At 41.3% G+C, this 27511-nt stretch overlaps 2 protein-coding genes across 2 annotated transcripts in view; both read left to right on the top strand.

Annotated features, from left to right (window-relative positions):
* The first annotated feature begins 738 nt into the window (after positions 1 to 738).
* hpf1 (histone PARylation factor 1) lies at positions 739 to 6015 on the top strand. The gene is made up of 8 exons (XM_070924149.1): positions 739 to 855; positions 1784 to 1967; positions 3162 to 3348; positions 3610 to 3708; positions 3918 to 4071; positions 4406 to 4493; positions 4752 to 4924; positions 5782 to 6015. The coding sequence occupies exons 1-8, from the start codon at positions 739 to 741 to the stop codon at positions 5914 to 5916; spliced, it is 1137 nt and encodes a 378-aa protein (XP_070780250.1). The 3' UTR covers positions 5917 to 6015.
* Positions 6016 to 9470: 3455 nt separating this feature from the next.
* ank2a (ankyrin 2a, neuronal) overlaps positions 9471 to 27511 on the top strand; it is a 74794-nt gene continuing 56753 nt past the window's right edge. The window contains exons 1-2 of the mRNA XM_070912274.1: positions 9471 to 9602; positions 27265 to 27366. Coding sequence (XP_070768375.1) covers positions 9471 to 9602; positions 27265 to 27366 — 234 coding nt within the window. The remainder of the gene's footprint in view (positions 9603 to 27264; positions 27367 to 27511) is intronic.

Here is a 27511-nt window from a genome sequence, read left to right on the forward strand (position 1 = left end):
ATGTTGTCAGAGATAACATTCATACTGAGAAGAACTAATCTGTGTCTTTCTTTTAATAATTGTTAATATTATAGACACTATCTGTTTTAAAGATCAAGCAATCACCAGTCAGAGACCAAACTGGTCACAGGCCAGCACTTTGAGGTTTAGTGGCTACAGCCCTGTGGAGACACTGCTGTATTACCCATATGATGAAGCTAATGAAAACCTAATAATTTTCCATAAAGATATGTGTAATAACTTCTGATATTAATTTGGAGTCACTGTGTCACATTACACATAAAATATGTATGTAAAATAGATTAATTACACATTAGCAATCACAATAAAAATAACATCAACACCTATTTTAACTGCCCTGGTCCTACAGGGCAACAAGGTGTTTTTGTCACCCCGTAGGATCAGTGTTGTTTACAAAGCCTTATGCATTTATGGATATTTCATCACCGCTGAACTTTAGACACCTTGTTGGCATGCTACTTTTAGTCATTTTAACTTTTGTGGTGACATTAATTAGTTAATTCTTAACAAATTCAACTGTTTAAATTATAATGAACAAGAATGGTCTCTGCATCAGAAAAGCCAAGAACATCTGACATTCACTCCTATGTTAGTTTTATAGGATAAAGATGAAAACACAGGATGTACACATCAGCTTCAATATGTAATCTCAGTGTCACCTTGTTACAGTGGGTTCGGGGTTCTGCAGTTAGCGACCCCGGCCTCTGGGGGGCAGTGATGCGCTTTAACACGGTGCCGTTGATGCCGATTCCGGCCCGCAGAGGAAGACGCCGACGGAGAGACAAGAGGAAGAAAATGACAGGGCGCGCAAAAAGAAAACCCAAATCCACTCAGGTAAATTTGCACTGTTTCGACCACCTCTGTTGGGCTGCAGAAGTGTCAGTTTAAAAGGCGGTTTTACCCGGAAAGGAGCTGTGCTGCGTGTGTTTACAATGGCGTTAAAGCAACTTGTGTGTAACGCTACGGGCAGAACTGTTTGGCACGCTGTCTGAGCCGCAGTGGTCAGACGACAACATGGCAGCAGCAGCAGCAGCACTGCTGACTGGTACCGCAAAGCCGCTCGTTCAGTGACGTTCACAACAAGCTACACACCCGTTAACATAACGTTTCGATGTTGACTGCATTACACAAGGCAGCAGCGCTGAGTCATTATAGTTTAATATTTTAGCTAGGTAACGTCCGGAGGCTCGTCAGCTGCAGGGGAAACGGCTGTGTGTCTTTATTTGATTCGTGGTTTGATCCCACAAAGGCCATCAATCAGTGTCCTGAGGGGTAACAGTAGTTAACAGAGGCTTCACGCAGCTGTTCAGATTTTGATCCTTAACTTGTGTCGGAGGATCTCCCAACGAGTCGTTCACGGTCCCTTTACATTCCTCTGCCCGGTACAAAATACTGAGCACCAAACACAGCTCTGCTTGTGAGGGTGAATTGGACCTCATGCAATGCAGATGCCTGTTTATTGATACTAATACAACAATCCTACAATTAATTCTTTATGAGGGTTACAATGATCAGTTTGAAATCATATCACCTTGTTTAATCCCTGTTATCATCATAGTGGTAGGTGTTTCTAATATTTAGTCTACCCTCAATGATATATAAATAGGGTTGAGGACAACATTTTGGAAAGACCTACCAGTATAACCCAATTCAGTTTATTGCAGAGCTGTTGTATTAAAATGCATTAGTTGTAGCTTGCTTCCAAATAAACTGGCAGCTTAGTGTATAACATGGTTGTTTCTCCCGCAATATATTTCTCTAGGAGTCGGGTACAGGCAATGGGGAGATGAAGAAAGCCCGTACTGATGAATCCAAAGCTGTGCCATCATCAGAGGTGGATTCAGAGCAACGTGATGAGATGGTGCAACTGTACAAGCTTCAAATGCCTGAAGATCTGTACCACTTCTGGGACTTCTGCAAGGAGCTTTGTCCTGACAGCCCCCGTGGTATGCTCTGTGCACTAACAGTGTATCTTGTTACATTAATACTGATAGGGCAGAAGGTGCACCTGACATTTAATCAATTTTTCTGTCTGTAGACATAGAGAAAACAGGATGGACCCATACTTAGCCAATGGAAAGTCTGGATGGATGGGCTAAATGCACAAATGCTCTGCGAGACTACTTAAAAATACACAGTACCAGCCCAACATTTGAGGAAACCTGCTGACCAGACTTTACACAAGTGTTTTTGTTAGATGTTGCCTTTTATATTTGCCAGTTTTGCATTGAGAAGCAGTTTCAGGGTCTGAAGTTTTTCTTTTGGGTATAAGTGCTGCCAGTCCACAGCAGTCTAAACAGCATTGCCGTTTAACATACCATATAAAGGGGACAGCTACTAACAGCCAATAATCATTTAGTCTATTAAGAGTAAAATATATCTATGAATTCCTCATTATACATTTCCACGTCCCAAAGTGACATCTGAAAATAAAAACCAGATTTTGTGTGACCAACAGTCAAAATGTATAAAAGAGGAATGGAAAGCAAAACATGAAATCTCAACATCTGCACACAATGCAGGGTTATAAAATATAGAATATTTCCAGTTTAATTATCAGTACAGTAATTTGTTAATTTTCTTTCCAAAGTTGTGCTGTCCTTCATCGCTCAGCATGAGGAACACCCACATAAGGGTTTTAACATAAGCATAAATCTGCACACTCAGCATAATAACAGCGCAGGTGCATCGGAAATCACCCATAAAGGGCAAAAGTGAGAACATCGCACACTAACCAAAGCTTTTAGCTGAAACCTTCAATTCCCAGAGAACATTTTTTGACCCAACAACAATCTTCCACCTCTCTGCAGCAGGACGTTCTTCATCTTTGTCCCATATGACTGATTTCCTGCTCAAAGATTGAACTTGTGTTTTGTAAGACTGTATCACAGTAAAGGGAAGCTACTGGAAGGATTTGGTTTCTTGAACATTTCTCCAAGCTTTTTTTTAGGTTTTTCTATATTTTATTGTGTTTTTCACCCCAAAAAATGTAGAATAGAACATGGTGTGTGTATATAGACAGTATACATCAGGATAAGTATCAAAACCATAAAGTAAAAGTAAAATCCTAATTTGCAGTGTACTCAAGCATTTGACTGGTGTCTGTATTTTCTCTATTTTTTTTAATTAATCTTATATAGGTGCACTGAAAGACACACTGGGTTTGCAGCTGGTTGGTCCTTTTGAAATTTTGGCAGGAGCTCACAAAACCTCCAAGAATCTTCAGCCCAACTTCCACCTTCACTGGAGGTATTTTTATGACCCACCAGAGTTTCAGACCATCCTTCAGGGGAGTGAGGACAGTCAGCATCACATTGGCTACTACAGGTATAGAACACACAACGTGCCCTCTGGAGTCTGTGAAGGTGTTGGATCTGTGCTGAGCCAGTGTAATTGCTTTTAATACAATGCTGTAGCTTCCACTAGAGAGCCCCTGACTTAGCCTACCAACTGTTTGTACACCAGCTACAGTGAGAGAACACAATCTAGCTAGTGAGGGGTTGCTTATGTGGAAACAGTGGTAACTATATCTACATGAGCTTGAGTGGTTCTGATTTACTGAATTTTATTTTTCCCAAAATCCCCCAGAGATACTCCAGACTCCCTCCCTTCATTTGTTGGGGAAAATGAAGCCAAGAAAGGCTACGCTATCACACAGATGGGGGACAACGTGTTTGCTGCTGTCCTGTGAGTACTAACCACCACATATTCACTATACAGAAACGTTTTCTATACCTGTGATCAGTTTCAGCTGCCTGAAAAAAGAAAGTTTATAATTCAGAAAAAACAAATGTTGAATTTATACCATAATGTTTTGGGAGTTTTTTTTAAGCCCTTTCTCATTCCATGCATGTCATCTTACCTGCTGTCGACCCCCTTGTTCCCTCCTCCACCAGCCTGTATCTGTTGAAGAGGAGGAAAGAGAGGGGCAGCAAGAAAGCAGGAGGAGAAGCTTTGGGAAGCTTGGAGGCAAAGCTGAGAGACCGGGCGGAGACTCTGGGCTTGTCTCTAGAGCAGAAGACCAAAGGCATGAAGCAGAGGGACAAGAAGGTATCTTACGCAAAGGAGTAACAGTGGTATTAACTACAGTATGTTGTTATAGGAACTCACTCATAACTCTCCTAATTTCTACCTCATATGTTGCTTTGTCTATAGGACTTCAATGTTAGAGCAGTTGGGTGTCATTTAATTCAATACTATATACTGTTACCACATGATTGAAGTCAGTAAGTAGAGGACAACTACAAATACACCACTAGCATTTTGAATAAAATCTGTAGTGATTTCAAGGAACCTCATTGGTAAAGTCTTAGCTGATAAACTTATTATGTGGGACCAAAGTGTTGTGCTCTAAGGTAATAAGAAACCTCTTGTCACACCACAGGTGGTCACCAAGACGTTCCACGGTGCCGGCATCATTGTACCCGTAGACAAGAATGATGTGGGATACCGAGAACTGCCAGAAACAGATGGTGAGCTTATATACTGTGTGTATATATAAACCTTGACATTCATGAGTCGCGTCTCTGCCACTTTTCCCACTTGTCACAAAATCACACACACAAACTGGATTTAGTTGTAAAGACTGAAAAAATGTAAAAGGGACATTTTGGGGAAAAAAAGTAAATTATAATTTGTATAAGAAGTCATCTTTATTATGTGAAAATGTGTTAAATTCCAGCAATACAGCCTATGAGTGATGACTTGATACTCATTTTTTCTATATCCAGCTGGTCTCAAAAAGATCTGCAAGGCAATTGCTGAAGCCCGGAATGATGAAGAGCGCGTCAAAGCCTTTGGACCTCTCCAGGAGATGATCACGTTTGTTCAGTTTGCCAACGATGAGTGTGACTACGGCATGGGTTATGAGCTAGGAATAGACCTCTTCTGTTACGGATCCCATGTGAGTCTCGTAAAGTGGTGCATAAGAGCCCTTCAACGCTCACACTCACAGATTTGACTTTATTACATGCACTGTCTTTCTGCTTCCTGACCATTCTCTTAAAATACTGTATGTAACCATTTATTCAGACATTGAGATATGGTTACTTTCCTGTATGCAAATGCATGTTTCAGTTATTGGATCTCTTCTCAGATTACACTGGGGAACAATTTGGAAAAAAAAATTCTGTTGAGTTAGATTTTTAAAAACTAAAATTGGCATGCTGATTCCAAAATTGCAGTCAGTTTTTTTCTAGCACATCAAGTTTTTTCTCCACAGCTTACCCTCCAGATAAGCAAAATTCCACTGATTAGCTGTAGTAAGACTTGCCAGCTGATTACGATTGGACTCGTCTACAGCTACGTGGCAACTTGTTTGTGCAGTCACAATTGAGACAGTGCGGTGAGAGGTGTGTGCAGCTCCCAATAGGTCAGTACTATCACACACATATCTGTTAAGTACAGTATTTTTCATATTTTTTAAGAAAACGGGGATCCTATAGTTCAAAAACTTGACGTGATAGAGAAAAACTGAGATCAGTTTTGGATTCCGCACCTAAAAATTAGTTAAAAACAGCTGTCAGACCTAACTCAACAAAAATTGTGTTCCCCAGTGTTATTTTTTAGTATTTTCAATTCTGCACAGTGCTGCCTCAGTGTCTTATTAGATGTAGGATTATTAGATGGGATTTATAAGTTAAAACATTTGGGAAACACTGCTTCAAGCCATGCAAAGGCCAGAATGTTGCAAAACCACCAAGATTGTACAGTAGCAGAAAGAAATGCATTATTAATCTTTGTTTTCCTGACTCTCCCCAGTATTTCCACAAGGTTATCAAACAACTTCTGCCCATGGCCTACAACTTGCTGAAAAGGAATTTGTTTGGGGAAATTCTGGAGGCCCACCTCTCCTGTCGCAGCCACGACGACCTGGACCAACTCTCTGCACAATAATAAAAAAAAAAGACTCAGTTCTAGCTCTTATAAGCTTTTCACCACCATTTGTCCTTGTCTTTTGTTGTTTGTCGTTCTTAATGTTTCTTGGTGGTTTTGGTGCTGCTGTCATTGATTGAAACCTGTTCAATGATATCTTGTTTGTAAAAGGTAGATGTCTAATAAAGTATTTTTATATATTTACCCGTCCAATTTTTGTATCCAAGGTGATCTCAATGAATCCTTAGAGTAATGAGTTTATGTATATTGTGCCACAGTCATTGTGTATGCTGTACAGTAGTTCCATTTTTAGATTTAGATCATAAAGGTATGATGTATTTTAATTGGCTCTGCCACTGCCGTAATAGGTAATCTCATAAAACATGGCTAGTAGGACAGCATTGCCTTTTCAGTGTGATTCCATGCAGTGGAAACAGAGGGCAGTGTTGCGTATTAAAGAAATGAGCATCATCATGTGTATGTGAAAGACATAGCCATACCATACCAGCTGAGTCATCATGTCCCACAGTTCAGATACACTCAGCAGTCAGTTAGCAATCACTTCCACTGATTGAGTAAAAGTATTACAAAGAACAACGTTCAGCTTGTGGCTTCAGGTTCTAGAGATGTCATGTATGCAGTCTCTTTGACGTGGTTACTTGTGATATGGTACTTAAATATGAACAGTAATTTCTAGGATCATGCTGTATGAAAAAGGAAAATCGCAGTAACATAATTAGCAATGAGCTGCAGCACACAGGAAACATAACAGAGGTCAGAACATGGTCAGATGAACCTGTTTGCGGGCACACGGGCCCTCCAGTTCTCATCTAGTACAACTCACCATAGATGGCCCCAGATTTTGATGAAACACAACTTTATTTAGGAAAATCCACCATGTGAGGACAATATAAACTAAAATAATGAAGGTGTTCCTACAGCCCTTTCGACAGAGGCCCCACTAAATTACAACACAGGGCCACAAGATGACATCATAATGAAGGACCCAGTTGATATTATACTTAAGTGGTACAAGTTTGCAAGGTATCAAATAAGCAAGTGGCACACAGTGAAACTAGGGCTGTTGGGGCCCCTGGGCAGTTGCCTGCTCAGGGAGAAACCCTGTGGTATGATAAAGTCTTTGCATCTAATATTCCCGTGTTAACCATTAAAATGTAGAAACATGTCTATCTTGACCAAGTTTCTCTTGACCAGAAGGATGACAAAAGACTAAGATGATAGGCTGTACTGTGTCCAGAGTGACACTTGCTTTCTGTTGCTATTTTCTGAGGTTACATTTTAGAACATTTTAGCCAGCCCCCTTTGTGACCTCAGCACTCCGGACTTCATTCAGTGATTCTGTCACATACCATCCCCCAAGTAAACCTTAATGGGTAAAGTCACTTTTTTAAAACTTATTTTCTTGCAGCGGATTGAGTCATTAAAAGTATTTTTGTAATCTCACAGATGTCTGCTTTTTACCCGGATAATAATAAAATGCTTGCTGGGGGGGGGGGGGATCCAACATTTAAATCCAATACTTCCATTCTCTTTCCTCCTAAATAAAGGAGTAGCGCAGCTCCATTTGTAGGGCTTGATTTTTGTATTGTATTACAATGTTAAATACTGCAGTTGGACTACTACAATGGCATTTTCTCAAGTTTTATAAAAAAAAGGCTGCACAATCAAATCATCAAACAACAAATCATCCAAAATGCTAATTATCCTACACCTTTTACCATAACAACAAAAGAATCTGGTTCTCAAATGTCTGTATCGTTGTGTCCTTGTTGTTGACATGTTAATTTAAAATACTACTGGTCACAAGTCACTCAATGGTTTGGAGCTAATTCCATCTCAGATGTGGTAATACAAAATGAACTACCCACAGCTCAGAGATCATCAGGGGCAGGTGGGGTGCAAATTGATCATAACATATAACAAAATATGGAAAAGGCCTTGGTTCCGATACACAGTGGTCAATCTTTCACCAGACCTATTACATGTCCAAAATCTAACCATTACAGTGGCAGAAGCCCAGAGTAGTCATTGCTGATGGGAAACTGTCTTTATCTACATATTTCTGTAGCCAGCCAACATCATATTCACACATTACACCTGTGTGTTTTGAGGTTATAGTAAATCTTCTTCCCTGGCCCCTAAACCTAAAGTAAACACTTCCAAAAGCCTCTTCCTGTTGGAATTAGCAGTGATTAATCCAGATTTACCCAAGTACGGGCAGGGGAACACCCATCAAAAATCAGTCTCTTTAATACAGGTTGTGTTTCATACGTGTGCTTTTTGAATGAACAAATGAATGCAAAATAAGTTATTTGATGGTTAACATTTGCTGCACCTCTGGTCGCCCCCTATTTTCATCTGTCACTCTGCCATTTAAAGATAAGGTACATTAAAATAATGTCTCTAACAACATGATTCCACTATCAACCTCACTCTGAAGACTCTATCCAAACAGTGACATGTTTTTGTCTATTCAACATGATTTCTTACACCTCCTTCTCCGCTACACCCCCCCTCTCCCACAGTTCTGCCTGGTTTTTATATGTCTCCAAGACATTGTTATTGATTTTGCCCTGTCAACCTTCATTAAATTTGTAGCTCAGTGAGGACACACAGGCCAAGGTGGGGGCGTAAGAATACTAAAAGGGAGATTACATTATGTAAGCCCAACCCATTGTGCCTGGGCTTCGATGATTTCATATTTGTGTAGGCAATCGTGCAGTTTTCACTGAATCATGGGACATCATGGGCCACACTGTTAACTTTCCCGTCTGAAGCTACAGTACCGCTGCTGCAGAAGCACCGAGGGGTGGGGGCGTCGAAAAGCAAAACACGAGCGCACTACTGCTTGTTGGTGCGTTCAGGGGCCATTGGTTGTGAATGCCTAAAATGTTTTGTTATGGGTCTGTTTTTTTATAGGGATCAAATAAAGCAGAGCACTTTCTTTTTTTAAAATGAGTAAACCTGCTGTGACAGTGTAATGACTGTTTTAAGTGGTGTAGTATGTTAAAAAAAAAAAACCACATAGAGTATAACTAGGCATTGTATTACAATAATAAGTCCCTTTAGACTATCAACCAATCATAACATAGGATACATCACTTGGACTATTACTCCTCGCCCCTTACAGATCGTATTTCAGCAACTGGAGTGCCAGAAAATGAATGTTTTTCATATGTATCACCCTAATAAAGGTACGTTGGCGAAGTTTCCGACTGTCGATGAAGGCAGCATTGATCCTGCGGAGTTTCGGGGAAGCGCATCTGAGGCGCGTTCACATCTCCACACACACATACACACACGCAGGCACAGAGCAACACACCGGGAGCATCCCTGAGCGGAGGGAGCGCTCGCTTTTGGTTTGACAAATCTGGAAGAACCGCTGTCTTATATTTTGTCACGCTTGAAAACAGACTGTCTGTGACGCCGCAGAATGATCCCGGGCCCTGCCGAGCCTTCTGGATTCTGAGGCCCGCACAGAAATCCACCTTGCAGCCGGCAAAAGGGACCCTCACTGACCGCTTGGCGTCCAGCAGCAGCCAGCCGGAGACAGAATGTCAAGTAGCCCTGAAGGAAGTCACTACAGGGGCGGCGGCTCCGACTGTGACTTGAAAATGGCCTCTTCGAGCAACACGTCCCCGGAGGGTGGACCTCCACCGCCGCTGCACCAGAACCGAATACGGCAGGTGGGTGTCTGTCCGCAGCCTGCTCTCTGCATTGACTGGCCCAGTCAGCCGTGTTACGAGCACCGCTGCTGATGCTGTGCGCTTAGGAGGAGCAGTCAAAGGCGTTGCCGTGCGGCGCTGGTGGTCTGACAGATTTTTCTCAGATGCTGTGTTAAATTGTGTTCAAATTAGCTACTAACAGGAGCAAGCTTCTCTGCAGAGAAAATGCCGTCTGTTTTGATGAGAGACTTCGAGGGGTGCGTTTCAGGTTGATGTGGTAATACCCAAACAGGCCAATTGTGCCAGTTGCTATGGCCGTCAAAATAAACACCACCAGACTCTCACTGGCTCCACTAGTTACTATTGGAGGCTGCAGTGAGGTATGTTCACAACCGCACATATACCACTGGAGGTCTACTGTTTACATGGACCACTGTTCAATGCTTTACTGGTCAGAGGATGAGCATCCCTGATTGTGACTTCTGAGGAGTTTAGCCTTCAAAACATGACATATTGCAAGTAGTTTATGTAGTTGTGAGTACTGGGCTCTCGTGAATCTTAATAGGTGGTCTGTGAGAAACATTGGTAGCTTCATAGCCTTCTGTCTGAGCCACACAAGCTCACATATTCACACACAAACTGCATAAAAGGTCTGTTTGTGTGGTTCTCTTCCAGCATAATGCATTGATGAGTAAAGTGTGTGTCTATGTGTGCTCTCTCAGGCCTCTCTTGGATTGGGCTGGTTTGCCAGTAAGTCTTTCTGTCCTTGTGTGGACTGAAATTCTGATATTACTATGTAGCCTCTTCCTCCCCTCTCCTCTCCATGTCTACAAAACCACTTCTTCACATATATTTATTGCTGAGACCTTGGCGCGCTTTAATAAATAGATACACTTGTGTGCATGAGCTTAATAGGAAAAAAAAGAAATCTACACAGTCAGTCAGTTAATTTATATCTATGAGTGAGTTTTCATAAATGTAGTAATAAACTAGAAAATGTTAAGTTTAACCACCTAGATGTGATGGTGTGTGTTTGTGTATTCAGAGAAAGTGAGTCAGGAGATGGTAGATGGCTGTTTCCTGTCTCAGTGCACTCTCTCAGGCTAATGTGATTTCAGTAATGGACTGTAGAGCTAAATACACACACACACACACACACACACACACACACATTGACACACACTTTAGTCTCTTCTTTTAGGGTGTGGCCATTGAGCTCACATATCAGATGTGTCATCAGCATTGAAAAGTCTGATGTTTGTGTGTTCATGATTATGCTGAGGGGATCTGAATATTTATGTCCTTTTGTTTCACGTCTTGTGCTCGACATGTACATGTGTGTCTGTGTATCTTCATGTGCTCTATAATGAAAGCGCAATTGAGACTTCTCCTTATTGTCCCACAAAAGTTTATTATTAAGTGTGAAGGCTTTTTTGGAGGTTAAACCGATAAACAAAGTCACACTTAAAGCTAATCTTTGCACACAACTGTCACCTTAATCTTTTGTCTTGTGCTGTTTACTGAGATCTGTATCCACATAAATGCAGATCTTGCAGTATCTCCCCAGCACATACCAGTATATTGCCTCATCTGAACTTGGATAAGCACGTCTCCTGAGCTGTGATCCTGTCCTCAGCAGCAGCAGCAGCAGCTTTTGGAAGCACAGCTGTACTTGTGCTTGAAGTCATCCTACTCGCCTCTCAAATTAAAGCTTTTTATTTTTGCTTTTCTCATCCTCCGTGGAAACTTTGGAAATTTTGGCAACTAAAATGGGATGTGTGCTGGTAACTGTTAAGTGGTCACTTAACCCAGATCACAAAAAAACCCCACAGTATTTCCCCTGCACTCTTAAGAGGTTCATTTTGGACCATAAAAAGCACATACGAGTAAATGAGTTCCTTTTGATAAAGGCACAAAACTGTTTTGGATAGTTGGAGGTTCAAATTTGTTAAGGTATCACACTCTCTCAGGCACCTGGGTGGTGCAGAGAAAGAATAATTTACCACTGCAGAGATCCATGTTTAGTCCCCAGCAGCAGTGCCTTCTTGGGCCCATTGATCGATTACAAGTGGCAGTGGTGATAAATGATCATGTCCTTGTCGCGGCACCAGTAACTCCTCCTGGTTGGTCTGTCTGTGGTTTTTCCTTTTGTCTACGCCCTCCCCCAGCCAAGAGCGGGACTTGGCGTCAGTCAGGACTAAACAGCAGGTAGAATTGGACATTGACTTTTGATTATACCATTGTTTAAAGGCCCACACACCCACCAGGTTGAAGCTGTATGGGGCCATGCTGGGAGTTAGGTGAGGCCACCAAACTCAATATACCATTTTACAGTGTACCCATAAGAATGATAATGATGTTAGGCTTTCCTCTTTACTAGGTGTAACAACAGAACAGATGCCAATCAAACACTATCTGTACATGCCCACACAGTCCTAATAACAAGAGGCAAAATAAATGAAAACATTTGTGTGGGTGAACTATGGGTGTGTAGGGCCCTTAAAGCTCTATTAATTGTTTAGTTTTGTTGGGGGCAGAAGAATTCCACAACAAGCTGACTGACGCTGCCCTTTTGGCTGAGAAAGTTATCATGGCTAACCTAATTAGAGTAATATGAGCATTCATTTGGAATCGTGCTTCTGACAAATGTTCTGCTTTTAGCTCTAGTTTGGGTCTCCTCCAGCTCCTGTGAACAATATGTGTCGTTAGCTTGCTGGAAGTTTGACTTCCTTCACCAGCTACCTGCTACTTTGTCTGCCGGGTTGGGCGGCATGGCAGCTCGGTCGCCATCGGTGTGTGAATGGGCGACTGAGACTTAGCTGTAAAGCGCTTTGGGAACCATGAAGGTTGAAAAGTGCTATATAAGTGAGATCATTTATTTACAGTGGTTTTGTCAGAGCTTTCTTTTGTTGAAAACGTGCTGCTGTTGGAAGTGGGGTTGATGAAAGCAGTTAGACTGAAGCAGTGAGCGAAGAGACTAGAAAGCTTTAAAGAGGCACAGAGTTGGGCGGTTAGTCATGGGTGATGTGTGTTCATCACTGCGTGTTACCCATTTCACATTATAGTAGTAGTAATTTAATTCAATGACATTGGTTAACAGAGCGTTAAAGTTGCTTTTTGATTTGCCCAGGTTACATAATTGTGCTTTTCAAGGTAATGGTAGCTGTTCCAAAAGGTACAATTTAATCTACCTTCTTCTGAGTGTGTAATTGAATCAAGCCCTGTTGATAGTTTTGGTTTTATTTGTTGAACACAACAGAAAATGTCTTTCCGGAAACAATAACTCTGTGGATGGTTTTTACTTGGTCTTAGCTAACATCACAGTGTTTCCAGAAAGACACATTGTTGTTAAGTTGTTAAGTCAAATAGCATTTTCATGGCTTTGAAAATCACAAACAAAATTCCATTCAACTCCATTGTCTAGTACAGAAGTATCACCATTGAATATCCCTCAGTCTCTGCAAATAACTATATGTGTGGCTACATGCCAATAGAGGTTAAGTGGAAAACCGTGGTTTGTGTGATTCGGGTAAACTGACACTTTAGGCTGGTGGAGGCTCTGTGATCGAGAAAAAGTGTGAGAGATGCAAAACATGAATTGATAGGTAAGGGAAGGGTCAAATGAAATATAGCTCTTAAAACCTAATGTTGAGATAGAGCTCAATACAAAAATAACAGACCTACGTATGCGAGACAAAAAGACAAAATGACAGAGGGACACAATGTGAAGTGAGGCTCTTGCTTGCAGGTCTAAAAATAATGCCTGTCTCTTGTGTGATTGTGTCCTGGAGAAAAATAGCTTCTTCCTAGCCAAGTGGCTGTGTGTCCATGTCTCTGTGCTCACTGAACCTGTGTCACTGGGCATTTATTCACTGCTCTCGGGCTGGTGCTGAGCGATGGCTTCTCGCAGACTGATTTCTCCTCTGCCTGAACAATACAGAGACTGCGTCATAGTTTGTCAACCCTCTGCCTGTGCCAGTCCACTTTCCTGTGGTTGAATAGTGGATACTTAAGAGCTCAGTTTGCGGAGATCAATTGAGGACTGGATTTTATGTCCACTGCAGTCTGATAGTGACAGTTGAAATCTTAGATCTTCCAGGCTTCAGCTGAGACATTCTGGCCACCTTTAGATAGAAGCTCTCAGAGACGAGTTTAAATCCTGCAGAATATAAGAATGTATGATTTTAAATGTTCTGGTTCTATATCTAGAGATGATTTGTGTTTAGGACTAGACAACTTGGTCTATTTGTTACTCAGATCCCTTTCCTAGGGAACTTACTGTATCATCCCCTCTTCCCCTTCATTTTGCAGCTCTTCCTGCACCTCTTTCTTTTCAGCTCGCCATCCATCTTTCCTCCTCTAGAGCCTCACCTCCGCTCACTGCCTTAAAACAGGGGTTTGACTCTTTACCCTAGTTTTCTCCTCATCTTCTTGGCTGTCACTCCTATTCATTTCTCATTCCCCTCCAAAATACCTCCCTCCCTCCCTTCACCCTGTCTGCCCGACACTCCTCCCCACCACTGTCAGGAGGAGGTCAGATTTCACTGCAGCCTTTGACATTTTCATCTCTCTCTTCTCTACCTCTCTGTCTGTGTCTCCTCTGCCTCTCTGTCGGTCTCTCTTTCTCCACTGGGAGTTGTATGATGGGATTCTGCAGGAAGGGAGTCCTAATGGAGCCATGGCCTTCATTACATTACCCCTGAACGGCTACACCCTCACAAACACACACATAAAGCAATAGCTGTCTTCTAATTCATGATGTCCAATAGGAATGTTGGGTCCAATTGGGGGTCTCTGTGGGTGTAGTTGGACAGGGTGTAGCCTACATACACACACCCAAACACACACAGCATTACATAGCTGTATTTACCAGAGCTGTTAGAGCACTTGTTATAAGTGCTTACACAGAGACCTGGGAATGACCGCAAGTCACCCGCTACTGATGGTTACCAAAAGCCATTAAGAATTAAAAATAGTTTCCTGTGAAATACCTGCTTGGTACTGCATTGTTGTGTACTGTTGTTGGGCATGATTTAGCAGGATATGTCCGTCCAGTACACTGTCCCACCCTCTATATACCATCAACAGAATCAGAAACACTTGATTGTCTGTTGATGTCATGCCGTAATATCCTAAAAAGTAGTTTTGACAAAACAAAACCCACTTAGTGACGTTTGTTGTGAGAATACAGTCTTTGTTTTTGATAATCTAGTCTTTGAACGGCATGTTAAGTGCTGTCTGGCTACAGTACTGTATGCACACTGATTTAAATTAAGGCAACGTCAAGTATAAAGTTACCTAGGGCTGCAACAAATTATTATTTTCATTATCGATTAATTCATCAATTCTTTTTTGATTAATCAATTCATCATTTAATCATCTATTAAACAGTTAAAATGCCTCCTACACATTCCTCAGAGGTGAGGTTGTAGATTGGAGAGCTGAAAGAATTAGTCAGTTCATCGATCAACAGAAAACAACTAATATATATATATATAACTATTTTGATAATTAATGAATTATTTTAGTCATTTTTCAAACACAAATGCTAGATGATTATTATAGTAGTTGTCAATTAATTTTCTGTCGATCGACTAGTCATTACAGCTCTGATCTTCTTTCTGTTGTTCTGAACCATATCTCCTGCAGCATACAAAGTTGACCTGAAGCATTGACACAGAAATATTCATACCCCTCTCAGAGAGTGACCATATTTGGCGTGATACTCAGGCCTCCAAATACCAAGGAGTCACTTTGTCAGCCAGCTCTGATGCAATATACAAGCAACAGTCATATGATGTTATCTATGGGTTTCGTGTGAGTTTCCATACTGTGTAATGGTGATAGGGTGGTGAGAAAAGCATTGGTATTCCTGTCCCGGATCCAACACCCATATGGACCGTCAGCATGACTATATTTGGGTCCTGACACTCGGTATCCTGTACTGTCCTTCTTGGTCGTCACGGTACCTCATAACTAGTTGGGATGGCCCAGTTATATGTGACGCCATCTCCCACTGGCACCATTTACCCTGATGGATGTCTTAAGGGCAGAGATAGCATCACTCAATGAGTCATAGTTAGTCATCATCGTGCTTTTCTTGTTCAGGTGGAAGTCTGTTCATCAAAAGAGCACAGACAGGTTCAAAAAGTGATAAAGAAGACCTTTTTGTAAAGAGAGACAGTGAGAGTACATAATGCACAGAGATGAGTGCATTAACTGGCCACAGCTGCAGGATATAAGCTAGGAAATCAGCTAGACTATTTAAATGCATCCTCAAGCAAGGAAGGATACAGAAGGATTTTGTCTTAAGTTGCACCCTTTGCCAGTCATGCTCTATAGAGGGCATGTGTTTTTGGACTGGGGGCAGTGGGAGGCATTTAGATATCAATTATTCATTATGGCCTTATAACTTCCCGTCAGAAAGAGGTAGAGAGAAGAGGGCGTGGTTGGTGATCAATGGACTTCTGAGAAGCACAGCTCAAACACCTTCATGTAAATGGGCTCTCTCTCTCTCGTCAGCTCCTTCTTAACACCCCCCCCCTCCACTGCCTCCCATCATGTTTGAGTTGAGTAAGTGAAGGTTTTCTCACAGGAAAACACATCAAAGCTTTTCGCTGTGTTGTTGAGAATAGCATGGCTCATAGCACTGCATGTAGACAACAGACACAAACACACACACACACACACACACACACACACACACATGCCTGCAGAACACCAGACTGCTTTTGCCTCACGCTGAGGATGATGCTGCGACGCAATTTCTAACTCCTGCAGTTGGAGAATCAGGAGAGTGCAGTTAACCTTGTAAAACCACCTTAATGCCTGTTTTATGCCCACACTCTAATTATATCTAAATCTGGGATTTGTGTTCATTTTGTTATGTACCACTTAGGTCCAACAATTAAAATGCTTTCCGTGCACTGACTCAAAGTCATTATGTTTGGTTTTATCCTAAAACGGAACTGAAAAGTGTGACTGCTAATTAAATGTTTTCTCTTCAACTCACATCTGTTTTATTTATTCTGAATCATTGTCTCTTTCTCTCACACACACTGTGTTATATTATGTGCCTGGGCATTTGTCTCTCTTTCTCTTTGCGTCTGACAGCATCACTCAGCATTCCTGGTATGACTGTGCGCTGCCGCGAATTTTAGGTCACACGCTTCATTATTCATTATACATTCGTCTTGGAGGTGAAATCAGTTTCTGCCTCAATGCCCTTTTGTCATCTAACGCTGCGTGAGATCAGCCATCAGATGGAAATACATTCTGCGAACAATTTATCAATGCTAGCACATGAACTGTGGGTCAGAGTGGTAAAACAGAAACTGTATATTGCAAATGCATGCAACATTTGAGGGCTGTGGCTCTCTGTGTGTGTGTGTGGTCTGGAGATGAAGAATAGTCCGATTTCAAGATAAGTTATACATAAATGGCGTTGACAGTATCTACATCTTTTTACTTACCTTATGATTCCAGCTTAGCTGTAACTGAATTAGACAATTAATATTTCAGTGGTTAGCTGACTACTTTGTGTTGTACTGTTGTTGTACTCATAGCCTGTATGCACATCTACCATATCTTATGGCCTGAATAACTGCTCCCGTGAACCAGTACATTACAGGCTTCTTCGCACACTTCTTACAATCTCAACAAAGTCCATAACACCCTGAGACCAGGATATGTATGTCACTTAGCATTGATAGCATCTGCAGTGGCATGGTGTGGCGGTTTATTTTCCAGTGGCCTCTCTCTCATCTTGTTAACAGGGGTGGCAAACTGACGTCATGTGTTCCCGAGGGACTTGGGCAGCACTTCAAAGAGGGAAAAAAGGGAAAGCCGTAAATCAGTATGACGGCCATTTCCAAGGCGGTGTGTCATACCAGCCCTCCTGTATCACAGAGAAGCAGTTGATGTTGGTAATGATTGCAGGATTTTTTGGTATAAAGTCGCGGGAAGTGAATAATGCATTTACGGACGTAATCAGTTGCTTATTTCTTGCCGTCCTCATAGTTTGCTTTAAAAAAGGACGTTGAAGGCCGTGGCCTAATGAAGCAAAAACCAAAAGCTGCAAGCAATCAGTTAATGTAGTGCTGCTGTCTGCCTGTAGGGCAGCTGCTTGTCTGTCTGTCTGTCTGTGGAAGTGGGGAGGGTCCTTTATATGGTAGCAACACTGAAAGACGCATGTTACTGGTAAATCAGCTAAGTAACAAATCAGATCCACCCAGTTGTGTGTGTCGGTGTGTGTACATGGTACAGCTTCAATTACAACAGGGTGTGGCTCTTCTTGACTTTCTCCCTCCAGTCGTCTCTCTCTCTGGGCGTATCATGTGACTGTATCAAGATTATATGTCCCATCTACACTGCATCTTTCTAATCCCCCCCACCCCCCACCCCCACCCCCACCGTGTCTCTGTGCCATTACTGTATCAATGTATTTGGGTGTGGTCCGGTCTGGATTCTTAACTGTCTGCTTCGTCTGCTTGCTATTAAATTTGAGTCTATGTGATTTGGTTTTGTGAGAAACAGAGAGAGAGAGAGAGAGTTGTGCACTTTATGGCTCTGACCTTTCTTAAGAGGCAGCAAAATGACTTGACATTAAAATCATATCTGTGAGCCAATCCGTTACTGTCTCTGCTCTGTATTTTGCTCATGTTACGTGCTCACACAAGGCAGATATCATTTATGGACCAGCAATTTAGCCATTACCCATATTTACACTAGCCTACCTGGTGCAAAAGTGAAAAACAAATTTAACCTTTTGTTCTTATTGATTATGTTGAGCTTGTTGGTTGATTTATGAGGCCCACAGGTTTGTCACATAACTCTTTCCTACCATGAAGCTTACAAAAACCTTGTGAAGTTGCTGCAGTCTTTCTGTTTAGACGGTGTAGTCTTTTTAAATACCTCAAACTCACTACTTACATTAAAAACCTCTTCAACAGGAGACTCTCTATGTTTATTTGAACAAAGATTTTGGAATCAGGCAGCTAGTAAAGCTGCAGTGTAGATTTTCTCATGTTACAGTCATGCGGTTTAGGGTTCAGCTGCAGTTTAGAATCAATATCCTGAAGGGAAAGGGTGAGCATTGTGCAGTGTGTGTGTGTGTGTGTGTGTGTGTGTGTGTGTGTGTTTGTGAGAATGTGTGCATATTCTGATCTTCAGTGTGGGCGCTGCAGACCTCTTGTTGTTGTCTTGAGTATAGATTGTAAGAAAATATTCCCTCAGGTTTCTGTCTTTATTGTGAAGCCATGGTCTGAAATAGAGTCAAGTGAAACCGGGGTTGCAGGTGTTATTTACCACAGCTGACTGTGATAGGCTGACAATGTACCAAAACATATAGATGATCTTTACCACTCTCACGTCTGTGCGTTAAGCGTAGAGCTGGAGCTGAGCAATAGTTAGCTTAGCATAAAAACTGGAAGCAGGGGAAAATAATTAGCGTAGCTCTCTCCAAAGCTCCAAAATACAGCCACCAGCATCCCTTATGCTCACAAAGTAACCAGGGTATTTCATCTGTTTAACCCGTACACAAACTGAAATGTAAAAAGGACAAGGTTGAGTTTACTGGGTTGAGGTTTTACTGGGCGTTATGTACTGGAACTAGTTCCCTTCAGTCTTCTCTTTATTTTTCTTCTATTCTTTTAAGCCTTCTTGGCCAGCATCTAGTGGCACTTAGAAGAACTCAGTCAGTGATACACTTTTGGGTCTCTTTGGTTTCACCTTACAGTCAGTTAGTCTTTAAGAAGAATCTGTATCTGCTTCTTGTCCAGTTGTTGACATGAAGACTTTTCATTCACACACTTACCAGGTTAAAATAAGCTTATTGCATCACTTAAACCAAACAGATGTAATCACTGATGAAAACTAGCATTTTCCAGTGAGGAGCAGTTGGGAGGGGGTTGGAAATTGTGTTCATGAAAAATGTATAAGCTTCTAAAAGTCTAAATGAGTCATCTTAAACAGAAAGATCCTCCCTCCGTTAATTCTCAGATGCATTATATGCTGCCAGACACTCATCACTGGCAGAATTCAACTAGTCAGCACTGTAGCTCCATTAGCAGGCAGACAAATCATAAACAACAACAACAGCAACAGCAGCAGCATCCAAAACAACCATAGCGATAACGGCAAAAACAAATAAGATACTGGCTCCCAGGAGCAGAGAGATGAGTTAAAGAAACAAAGCAGTGGTTTTATACGTTTTAGCTAAATTACTACAAATGATGTACTTTACATTACAGCTAACTCTGTTCCAAAGCATATCATAGGATCGATTAATGCATTTTTCCCACTTCCCAGGCAGACACTGGTTCATTTTAGCTCATGTCAATATGATATGAAAATAAATCTGCACAAACAGGCAAGTTGTGCATAGGCAATCCATCACACTGAACATTTGTTTATTTATTGTCAAAGTTACATTTCCTCTTGCTTTGTAATGGTGTTGAGAGCAAGCACTGAATATAGAAATATACATTGCATTGCAAACACAAAAGTCAAAGAATAAATGTGAACACTGTGAAACTTTTGTTAATTTGGTAATTTATCACATTGAAAAGGCTGCAAGCAACTCTTTATGCATATCCATACATGTACAACAATGCATACAATGTGTACATTTACACACCAAACGTGCACACGTATCCACTCACAGTTTGAAGCACACGAACAGGCGTGTGCAGGGATAATACGTGTGCTGGTCTCTGCGTCTCCCATATCTGTCTATCATAGAGTCCTAATGCCGTATAAAAGCCTTTGGATCTATAAAGTGAAAAGCAGACCATTAACCCCTCCCCATGTACGAGATCCACTAAACCAATAGAAACAAGAGCTCACATCGACTCTCTTTCGAGCCCCCCCTTCAGTGTAATTTGACTCTTAAATGGACACACTCATTCACTCACACACCTACACACACACGCTTCTTTAGTTTATAATGTATTCTCATAATCCTCATTATGAGTGATTGAACGGATCAATATAGGTAATTGATCAGCCTTTGCTGATGCATAGACACTGAAAAGTTAGTAGAATAGTGTTAATAAAGACATACTGTGCACACACACACACACACACACACACACACACACACTGTAACAATATTACAGTGAGAACACTGTTTCAGGCTCATCTAACATGTCGATCAATAAGCTTATAGATCCTGTATGTCTGTTAAATCTGAAACTCAAGAAGTCCAGCAATACAGTAGTTTTAGAAGTTTAGATTTGCTTGCATTGTACGGCATACTGTATGTTATGGGGAAGTGTTTTACTTTTCAGGACTTTAAAAGATGAGACAAGTTATATAATATGCACATAATACATATGCATATACATAATTACAAAGCTGAGACCTAAGTCATTTCAAGATTCTGTTATAGTCATTTTTAGCACAGTTTTTCTTACTTTTTGAAGCGCTGGAAAACAGTTTTTAGGCTGTTTTGCTTGGTCACAAACTGTGAGTTAGCCCTAATTAAAGAAAAAAAGCAATGGTTAGATTAATTCTATGTGGAATAATATGCATACATTATAACAGACACTTATAAATCTTCATTTAACATTGGTAATAATTAAACATTGATTAACAATCCTGGAAAATAAAAAGTCGGTCTGAAGATTGTTACATTTTTTCAGTATCATAGAATAATGATGCAAAAATCAGAAGTAGAAAGTAATACCTTCTTCCAAAGAGCCATAGATGTTGCCTCACAAAAATCCTTATTCTCTGTTTCACCAGCAGAGGGTGCTAGAGGTGTAGCGCACGTCCACCGAAGTATTCCAACAGAAGGGTCAACGTGGAACTAATGAAGCATTCAGGCTGTTTGCACCAGGGCACAACATTTTAGACAGCATTACAGTGTGGAGTGATTCAGCAGATCTGTCCCATTCATGATTACTGACAGAAAGAGATGTTGCTGATGTTGTTGTTGACTGAGCCTGTGAAAACATATCAGGCAGAATGTGTGAACAGAAATAGAGGTGTGAGATTGTGTCCCTGTCCCTGGTGCTGAAATTTCAAACTCCTAACATTAGCTACATTGACAGAGAAAGACCTTGACACCCATCTGCTGCTGCTGGTGGTGGACACACACACACACACACATACACACAAGCTGTCAAATCATATTCCATCAGACACCAGTACCGGTAGTGCAGTGCAGTTGAGATTCAGACCGACCCACTCCACTCCCCCCCCCCACCATGCAGGGGGAAGCCAGTAATTTGCAGGTGATTGGGAGCCACTGTTCTGTGCTCACTGCTCACTGGTCCCCCTCTGGACGGGGTGGTGTGTCCCGTCTTCTCTGCTTGCTCACAGAAGGACAGCCTGTACCCAAGTTCACCCTGTTTCTCTTCCTCCCCTCTCTTCTCTCTCTTCCTTGCAGCTGCTCCTCTTTTCATGCTCTTCATTAATTTATTTAATCAGCTTTTTTTATTTTTGTCCTTTAATAGCTAATTTCTCTCACTTTTCCCTGTACTGTCTTCTTCATTCTGTATAGTAGAAATTATTTTTTTAATTTTCTTTTTCTTTTAATGATACTCATCACCAGATAGGGTTAACTATGACATGAAGACCATCAATGTAAAAAAAAAAAAAAGGAAATATGTTGGATTCTGGATGATGGTGCTAAAATTATACTTATTTGGCTGATGATTGAACCTTTGCAAATACACCCAAGTTGGGTTTCAATTCTTCCTTGCTGCTCTTTTAAAGCCACCATGTGTCAGATCTTTCCATGAGTATAGCTTCGTCAAAATTATTCATTTTAGCCCATTTATCTCAGTGTCCCTGGGTCAGATCCATGGGGGGGGGGGGGGGGGGGGGGGGGTAGCTTTTCTGATACTGCCACTGGGGGGCATCAATACAAGAACAATGCACACAAAATGGCTTCACTTTGTTTGCCCTATTTTGTCCAGCTATCCCCCTCTAATCCACCCCCTCTCCCCTCTTCACCCATTAACCGTCCTTTCTCCACATGTGTCCCTCAGGATAGATTCATTTTCACAGCAGTAGTAAGAGAGAGTAGCTGTGGCTGCAGCAGTCAGCTGGCTGTTGGCATGCAGCTTCCCTAAACCCCCTTACACAATAAACACTTTCTGACTGTAACTCACATACACACATAAAGACTTGCACACACGTGCACACACACACACACACACATTTTGTAGCCGCATCTGTTCACATGGAGTAGGGTTTTCATGTACATCTGGACCGGGTCATTCCCTGTGTGTGTGTGTGTGTGTGTGTGTGTGTTTGAGTGTGTGTTGGAATATGTAGGGAGTAAGCAGATGGGTATTTACTCTCATCATTCAGCAACCCTTTTCACTCATCGTGTCCCTGTTGTCATGTTTGTGCATTTGTGTCTTGTATTTGTTTGAATGGTTGATTTTCGGTTGGCATACATGGATGTGTGGACCCCTGAGTGTTTGTGTGAGACTGTGACTAGTTGTTTCCCGGCTTGATGTGGAGGGACAAAGGTTGATTCTCCTGCCAAACTTTTTTCCTAAGAAGATAAAGAAGACTGAAGAGAAGAAAATACAAGAATTGAAGAGGAAGAGAATGCAAGGGATGAATTGTCAGCAGCTTTTTATTTCCGGTGCCAATTTGAAGACAGGATCATTTTTGAGACATTCCAAGGACATTTTTTAATTGCAGTTTCACTTTGGGAGTTCAGATAAACACAATTTTCTTTCAACCATTTGGAAAACTACAAGAACATTTCGTGGACAGTTACTTTTTCTCATGTGACTTGGCAAAGTGTTTACACAGCATTCATAGCAGCATTTTTTTTTTTATTCATACAGTAAAACACAGGTTCTTTGGTATCTGCGAAAGTTAAGTGTATATGTGGTACGTATGAAAGTTGACAACAAGACTTCATCGCCTAGTAAAACATTTTTTTGAGACAGAAAGAGGCGGAAAGGTGAAGTTATGGCCCATGCTGCAGCCCACCTGAAGAAAGCTCGAGAACTTGAGCAAAATCCAGAGTACAGAGCTCTACAGAAAGCCAGGGAGAGGAGGAGACGGCAGCGTGAGAGAGCCGAGCGAAAGCGCCTGGTAAAACGCACAAAATCATATTCACAAGTTTGTGTCATGTATCGTGCTCATTACCATTTTGATTTCCACCACACATGCTCTTGTGAGCTTAACAGTATACTGTATGCATTGGTGTTAGGACATTGTGAGTGAGAGTGGCTTGTGGGGGTTGCACAGATGTGGATTTGGTTGACCATACAGTGTGTGGTTTGCTGTCCTCCCAGATGACTTATCATGTACTGTGGGGGAGATGGATGACAGATGTGAGAAAGGCTCAAGCTCAGAGGGAGGTCGCATGCTGGTGGTAGACCTTGTATGGAGCAACCTTTTGGTAATATCTGAAATAAAATCATGGGGTATGGTATAAAGTACAAGTTCATGGAGAATGAAAAATGTGTAGCCAAGTGTAGCCACAGAGATTTCCTGCAGACTCTTGCAGAGTCCATTATTTTCTAATATTGGATCACAGTGTATCAGTGCTCTTATACCATGAGCATTTAGGGGGGGAAAGTAAGCTTTTATGAAATAGCCATCAGTATTTGAAGCTGACTTGTTGTCAGTTAACCCGTGGTTAAGTTACAGCGTGTCTAAACAGGAAGCGTTTCAGTCTTGTTTTTCAGTCATCCGTCTTAAAGAAAAGATAAGCTTCTATTTTAAACAATCCAGCTGTCAACACAGTCAGCTTAAACGCCTCTTTTGTGGACATACTTTTGGTTTAACTGGTGATGTAGACCAAATGATTTGTTTTGTTGCTATGGTTACTTATAGTTTAAACACTGATTTGTAGAACGGTGGTTTAACTGTTGAATCAAACTACATTTGAGGTGTTCTGACATGCAATTTTAATCGGTGCCTGCCAATCAAAGAGTAGTGTGTCTTTAGAGATGAATAGATCAAGCAGAACAATTTTCACTGAAACATACTGTCACACACTTTATTTGGATCAAACCTACCGAATGTACTTGAGTATAGTGTATAACCCCTTATCCTCCATTACATGACTGACTGCAGAGCAAATCCTGTGCAGATACCAAGATTACAGCTGGTTCCCAATCAATCCAATCTCTGTCTGTGTGTGTCAGAGAGACTAAAGAGACAGCGAAAGCAGAAGTGACTGAAAAACATACTGCAACACAGACAGACGTGTGCCTTATGTATAGTGCTGGATCCTGTACGTCTCTGCTGGTTTTGTCCATTATGATGTGCATTTATGAATCTGAAGAAGAATATAAACGTAATATCTAAATTATGAACTAGTATCTGGAATATTCTGAAATCATGGCTGTAAAAGCTCAGATGAAACCCCATGCAGTTTTCTGAACCATGTCTACATATCGGACATTTTCTGCATTCCCCTAACGGTGAACAATGTGTTGTGTAAGGTTGTAAGTTACTGAAATTTGATCAGGGGGCTCGACTTCTGTTACTCCATCATGATCCTTGGTGTTCCTGGAGAGCATCGCTGGCCAAGCCGTCTCCAGCCCAACTCAAACCCAGCTGTCATTCACCCCACCCTGGGTACACACAGCAAGGGGTTGTGGTCACTGAAGATGGGGTCTGGAAAGGTAAAAATAGCCAAGGCAGGAGAGACAGCGAGGGTTAAATGTTTATGGCTGCAGTTGTTATCCCACAGAGAGAGCGGAGAGGTAGAGGAAGAGTAGGCAGGACTGGGCCTTGGCTAGGCTCCGCTCACACACTAAGACAGATGCAGAGGTATCCAAGACTGAAGAGTTTTTGTTGGAAAGGATAAAAGGGCACAGAGAGTGGAAAGAGTGGTGAGATGGACAGAGGACAGAAGACATGCACAGATTTAATGGATTGTAAGATTGATTGATGCAGCCAGACGTCAGGAAAGCGGACTGGAGAGGTTTTTGCCTAGAGAGAAACTACAAGGATCAGACTTTGGTGGACTATATAATACCATACAGTGAGTGAAGAAAGGCCACATTTTCAGGTATAGCTGGAACATTACCTTCTGATGTGGATGGTAACCATGGGTAATGCAGCGACGTGTCAGGCCTGTGGTCGTGGATCAGATAAAGCTTTAGAGACCAGTGGGAGTGACAAAGATTTAAACCATCACACTGACTGCTACGGAGCTGCTGACTCTGGATCTGATGTTGATGATTCACTGGTAAGAGGTGGAAAGAGAAACACAGTTCGTCAGCTTTCGTGTTTTCTGTTGAACATGTTGCCCTGAAGGATGTGTTCAAGAAAACGTGTGAATGTCTTTGCTGCTGGTTTGTGTGTGTGTGTGTGTGTGTGTGTGTGTGTGTGTGTGTGTGTGTGTGTGTGCGTGTGTGTGGTGACGTCCCATGTGAGAAGTTTGACCCTTGATCCTATACAGGGGTGTGGCCTCATCCCAGACATGCGATGGGGAGTTTGATTGTGCTGACCTCACACCCGGTGGTGTTTGACTGACATCTTACTGTTTCAACCCGACTAACAAAGAGGTTAAAACCTTGTCAACGCTCTCTCAAATCAATATAGCCTGTAGTCCTTTGCAAAAGTAGTGTGGCATTCATGTAGCAGAATAGAAGCTCCGTAAATGTCGTTGAATCGTGTAGTTGATTGACAGAAAATTAATTAACTATTTGGAGTATTGATTGATTGTACATGTCATCATTCAAGCAAACATTACAGACATTCTCTACTTTGAGTTTGTCAGATGTGAAGATTTGCTGCTTTTCTTTATCCTACTGGATGTGATAATGAACCACTGAGTTCTTTGTGGTTTCAATTAGATGACAGTAACTCACAGGACATTTTTATGTGCACTTATCACAATTTTCTGATATTTTTATAGACCAAATAAATAACTGATTAATCGAAAAAATCACCAGATTAATTGATAGTGAAAGTAATTGTTATTTGCAGCCCTTAATATACCAGCAGACTTATACATACATTTTTTTTTATTTCTAACCCTTATTTTTCTTAATTCAACTGTAACATCTATTTGTTGTTTTTTGTCTTTTTATCTCTTTTTATTATTTAGAAGAATTTAATTTAAGGTTAATCCACTGTAAAGCTTCCTCCCTGAGTACATGTTGTCAACAGTTTTAAGGAGTTCAGTGTAAAACTTTCAATTCAATGTGTGCATACACACAAATGCAGCAAAACATAGAGCGTGTGTGTGTGTGTGTGTGTGTGTGTGTGTGTGTTGCAGCTGTTTGTGCAGCCTTGAAGTCTGGTGATTAAATTTAGAATAGCCTACTCAGACAAACCAAACTATCGATACAAGCAGGAAGTCAGACTTCCATAAAACCATGAAACCCTTTCTGAACCCTCCATATTAGTTTAAAACAATAAACTCCCTTCATGCACAGTAATAACAAGCTACATTCATCTCTCTGAATTGACTTGACTTTTGTGTACGTAAACAGAACTAAGACAAAAGTATGAGGTTAAAAAAATGTAAATAATAAGATTAACAATTTGCTGTTTGTATACATATTTTGTATAATAAATACAGTCTGACCTAAATATCTGCTGAACTAACCCTTACTGTTACCTTTAAACATATTTCATTTACACCAGAAATACAAAAAACAGAGCTGAAACTTAATGAAACTGAAAATTAAAAACATTCTTGAATTCCTGTTCCTAATATTAGCCTCCTTTCTGTCTTTTTCTCTAGTCTGACAGTAACACCAGTTTCCTGCGCGCTGCCAGAGCGGGGAACATTGACAAAGTCCTCGACTTCCTGAAAAATGGAGTAGACATCAGCACCTGTAACCAGGTAAGGAAACTTGTCACCGGCCTCAACAAAGGCTACATCCAGCATCTGGTGCCCGATGATGCTTCTGTTATGATGTATGATGTGCATTCTTTTTCCTGTGTTGTCTTTGCAAATGGACCACTACACTGCAGTGGCTACCTGTAAA

Source organism: Enoplosus armatus, chromosome 2, assembly GCF_043641665.1.
Source record: "Enoplosus armatus isolate fEnoArm2 chromosome 2, fEnoArm2.hap1, whole genome shotgun sequence".
Classification (NCBI taxonomy): domain Eukaryota; kingdom Metazoa; phylum Chordata; class Actinopteri; order Centrarchiformes; family Enoplosidae; genus Enoplosus; species Enoplosus armatus.

Excerpts from the sequence above, each read along its gene's own strand:
- hpf1 (XM_070924149.1), top strand. The coding sequence starts at position 739 with ATGCGCTTTAACACGGTGCCGTTGATGCCGATTCCGGCCCGCAGAGGA. Across the intron at positions 856-1,783 it reads GAAAACCCAAATCCACTCAG|GAGTCGGGTACAGGCAATGG; the intron begins GTAAATTTGCAC and ends ATATTTCTCTAG. Across the intron at positions 4,072-4,405 it reads TGAAGCAGAGGGACAAGAAG|GTGGTCACCAAGACGTTCCA; the intron begins GTATCTTACGCA and ends GTCACACCACAG.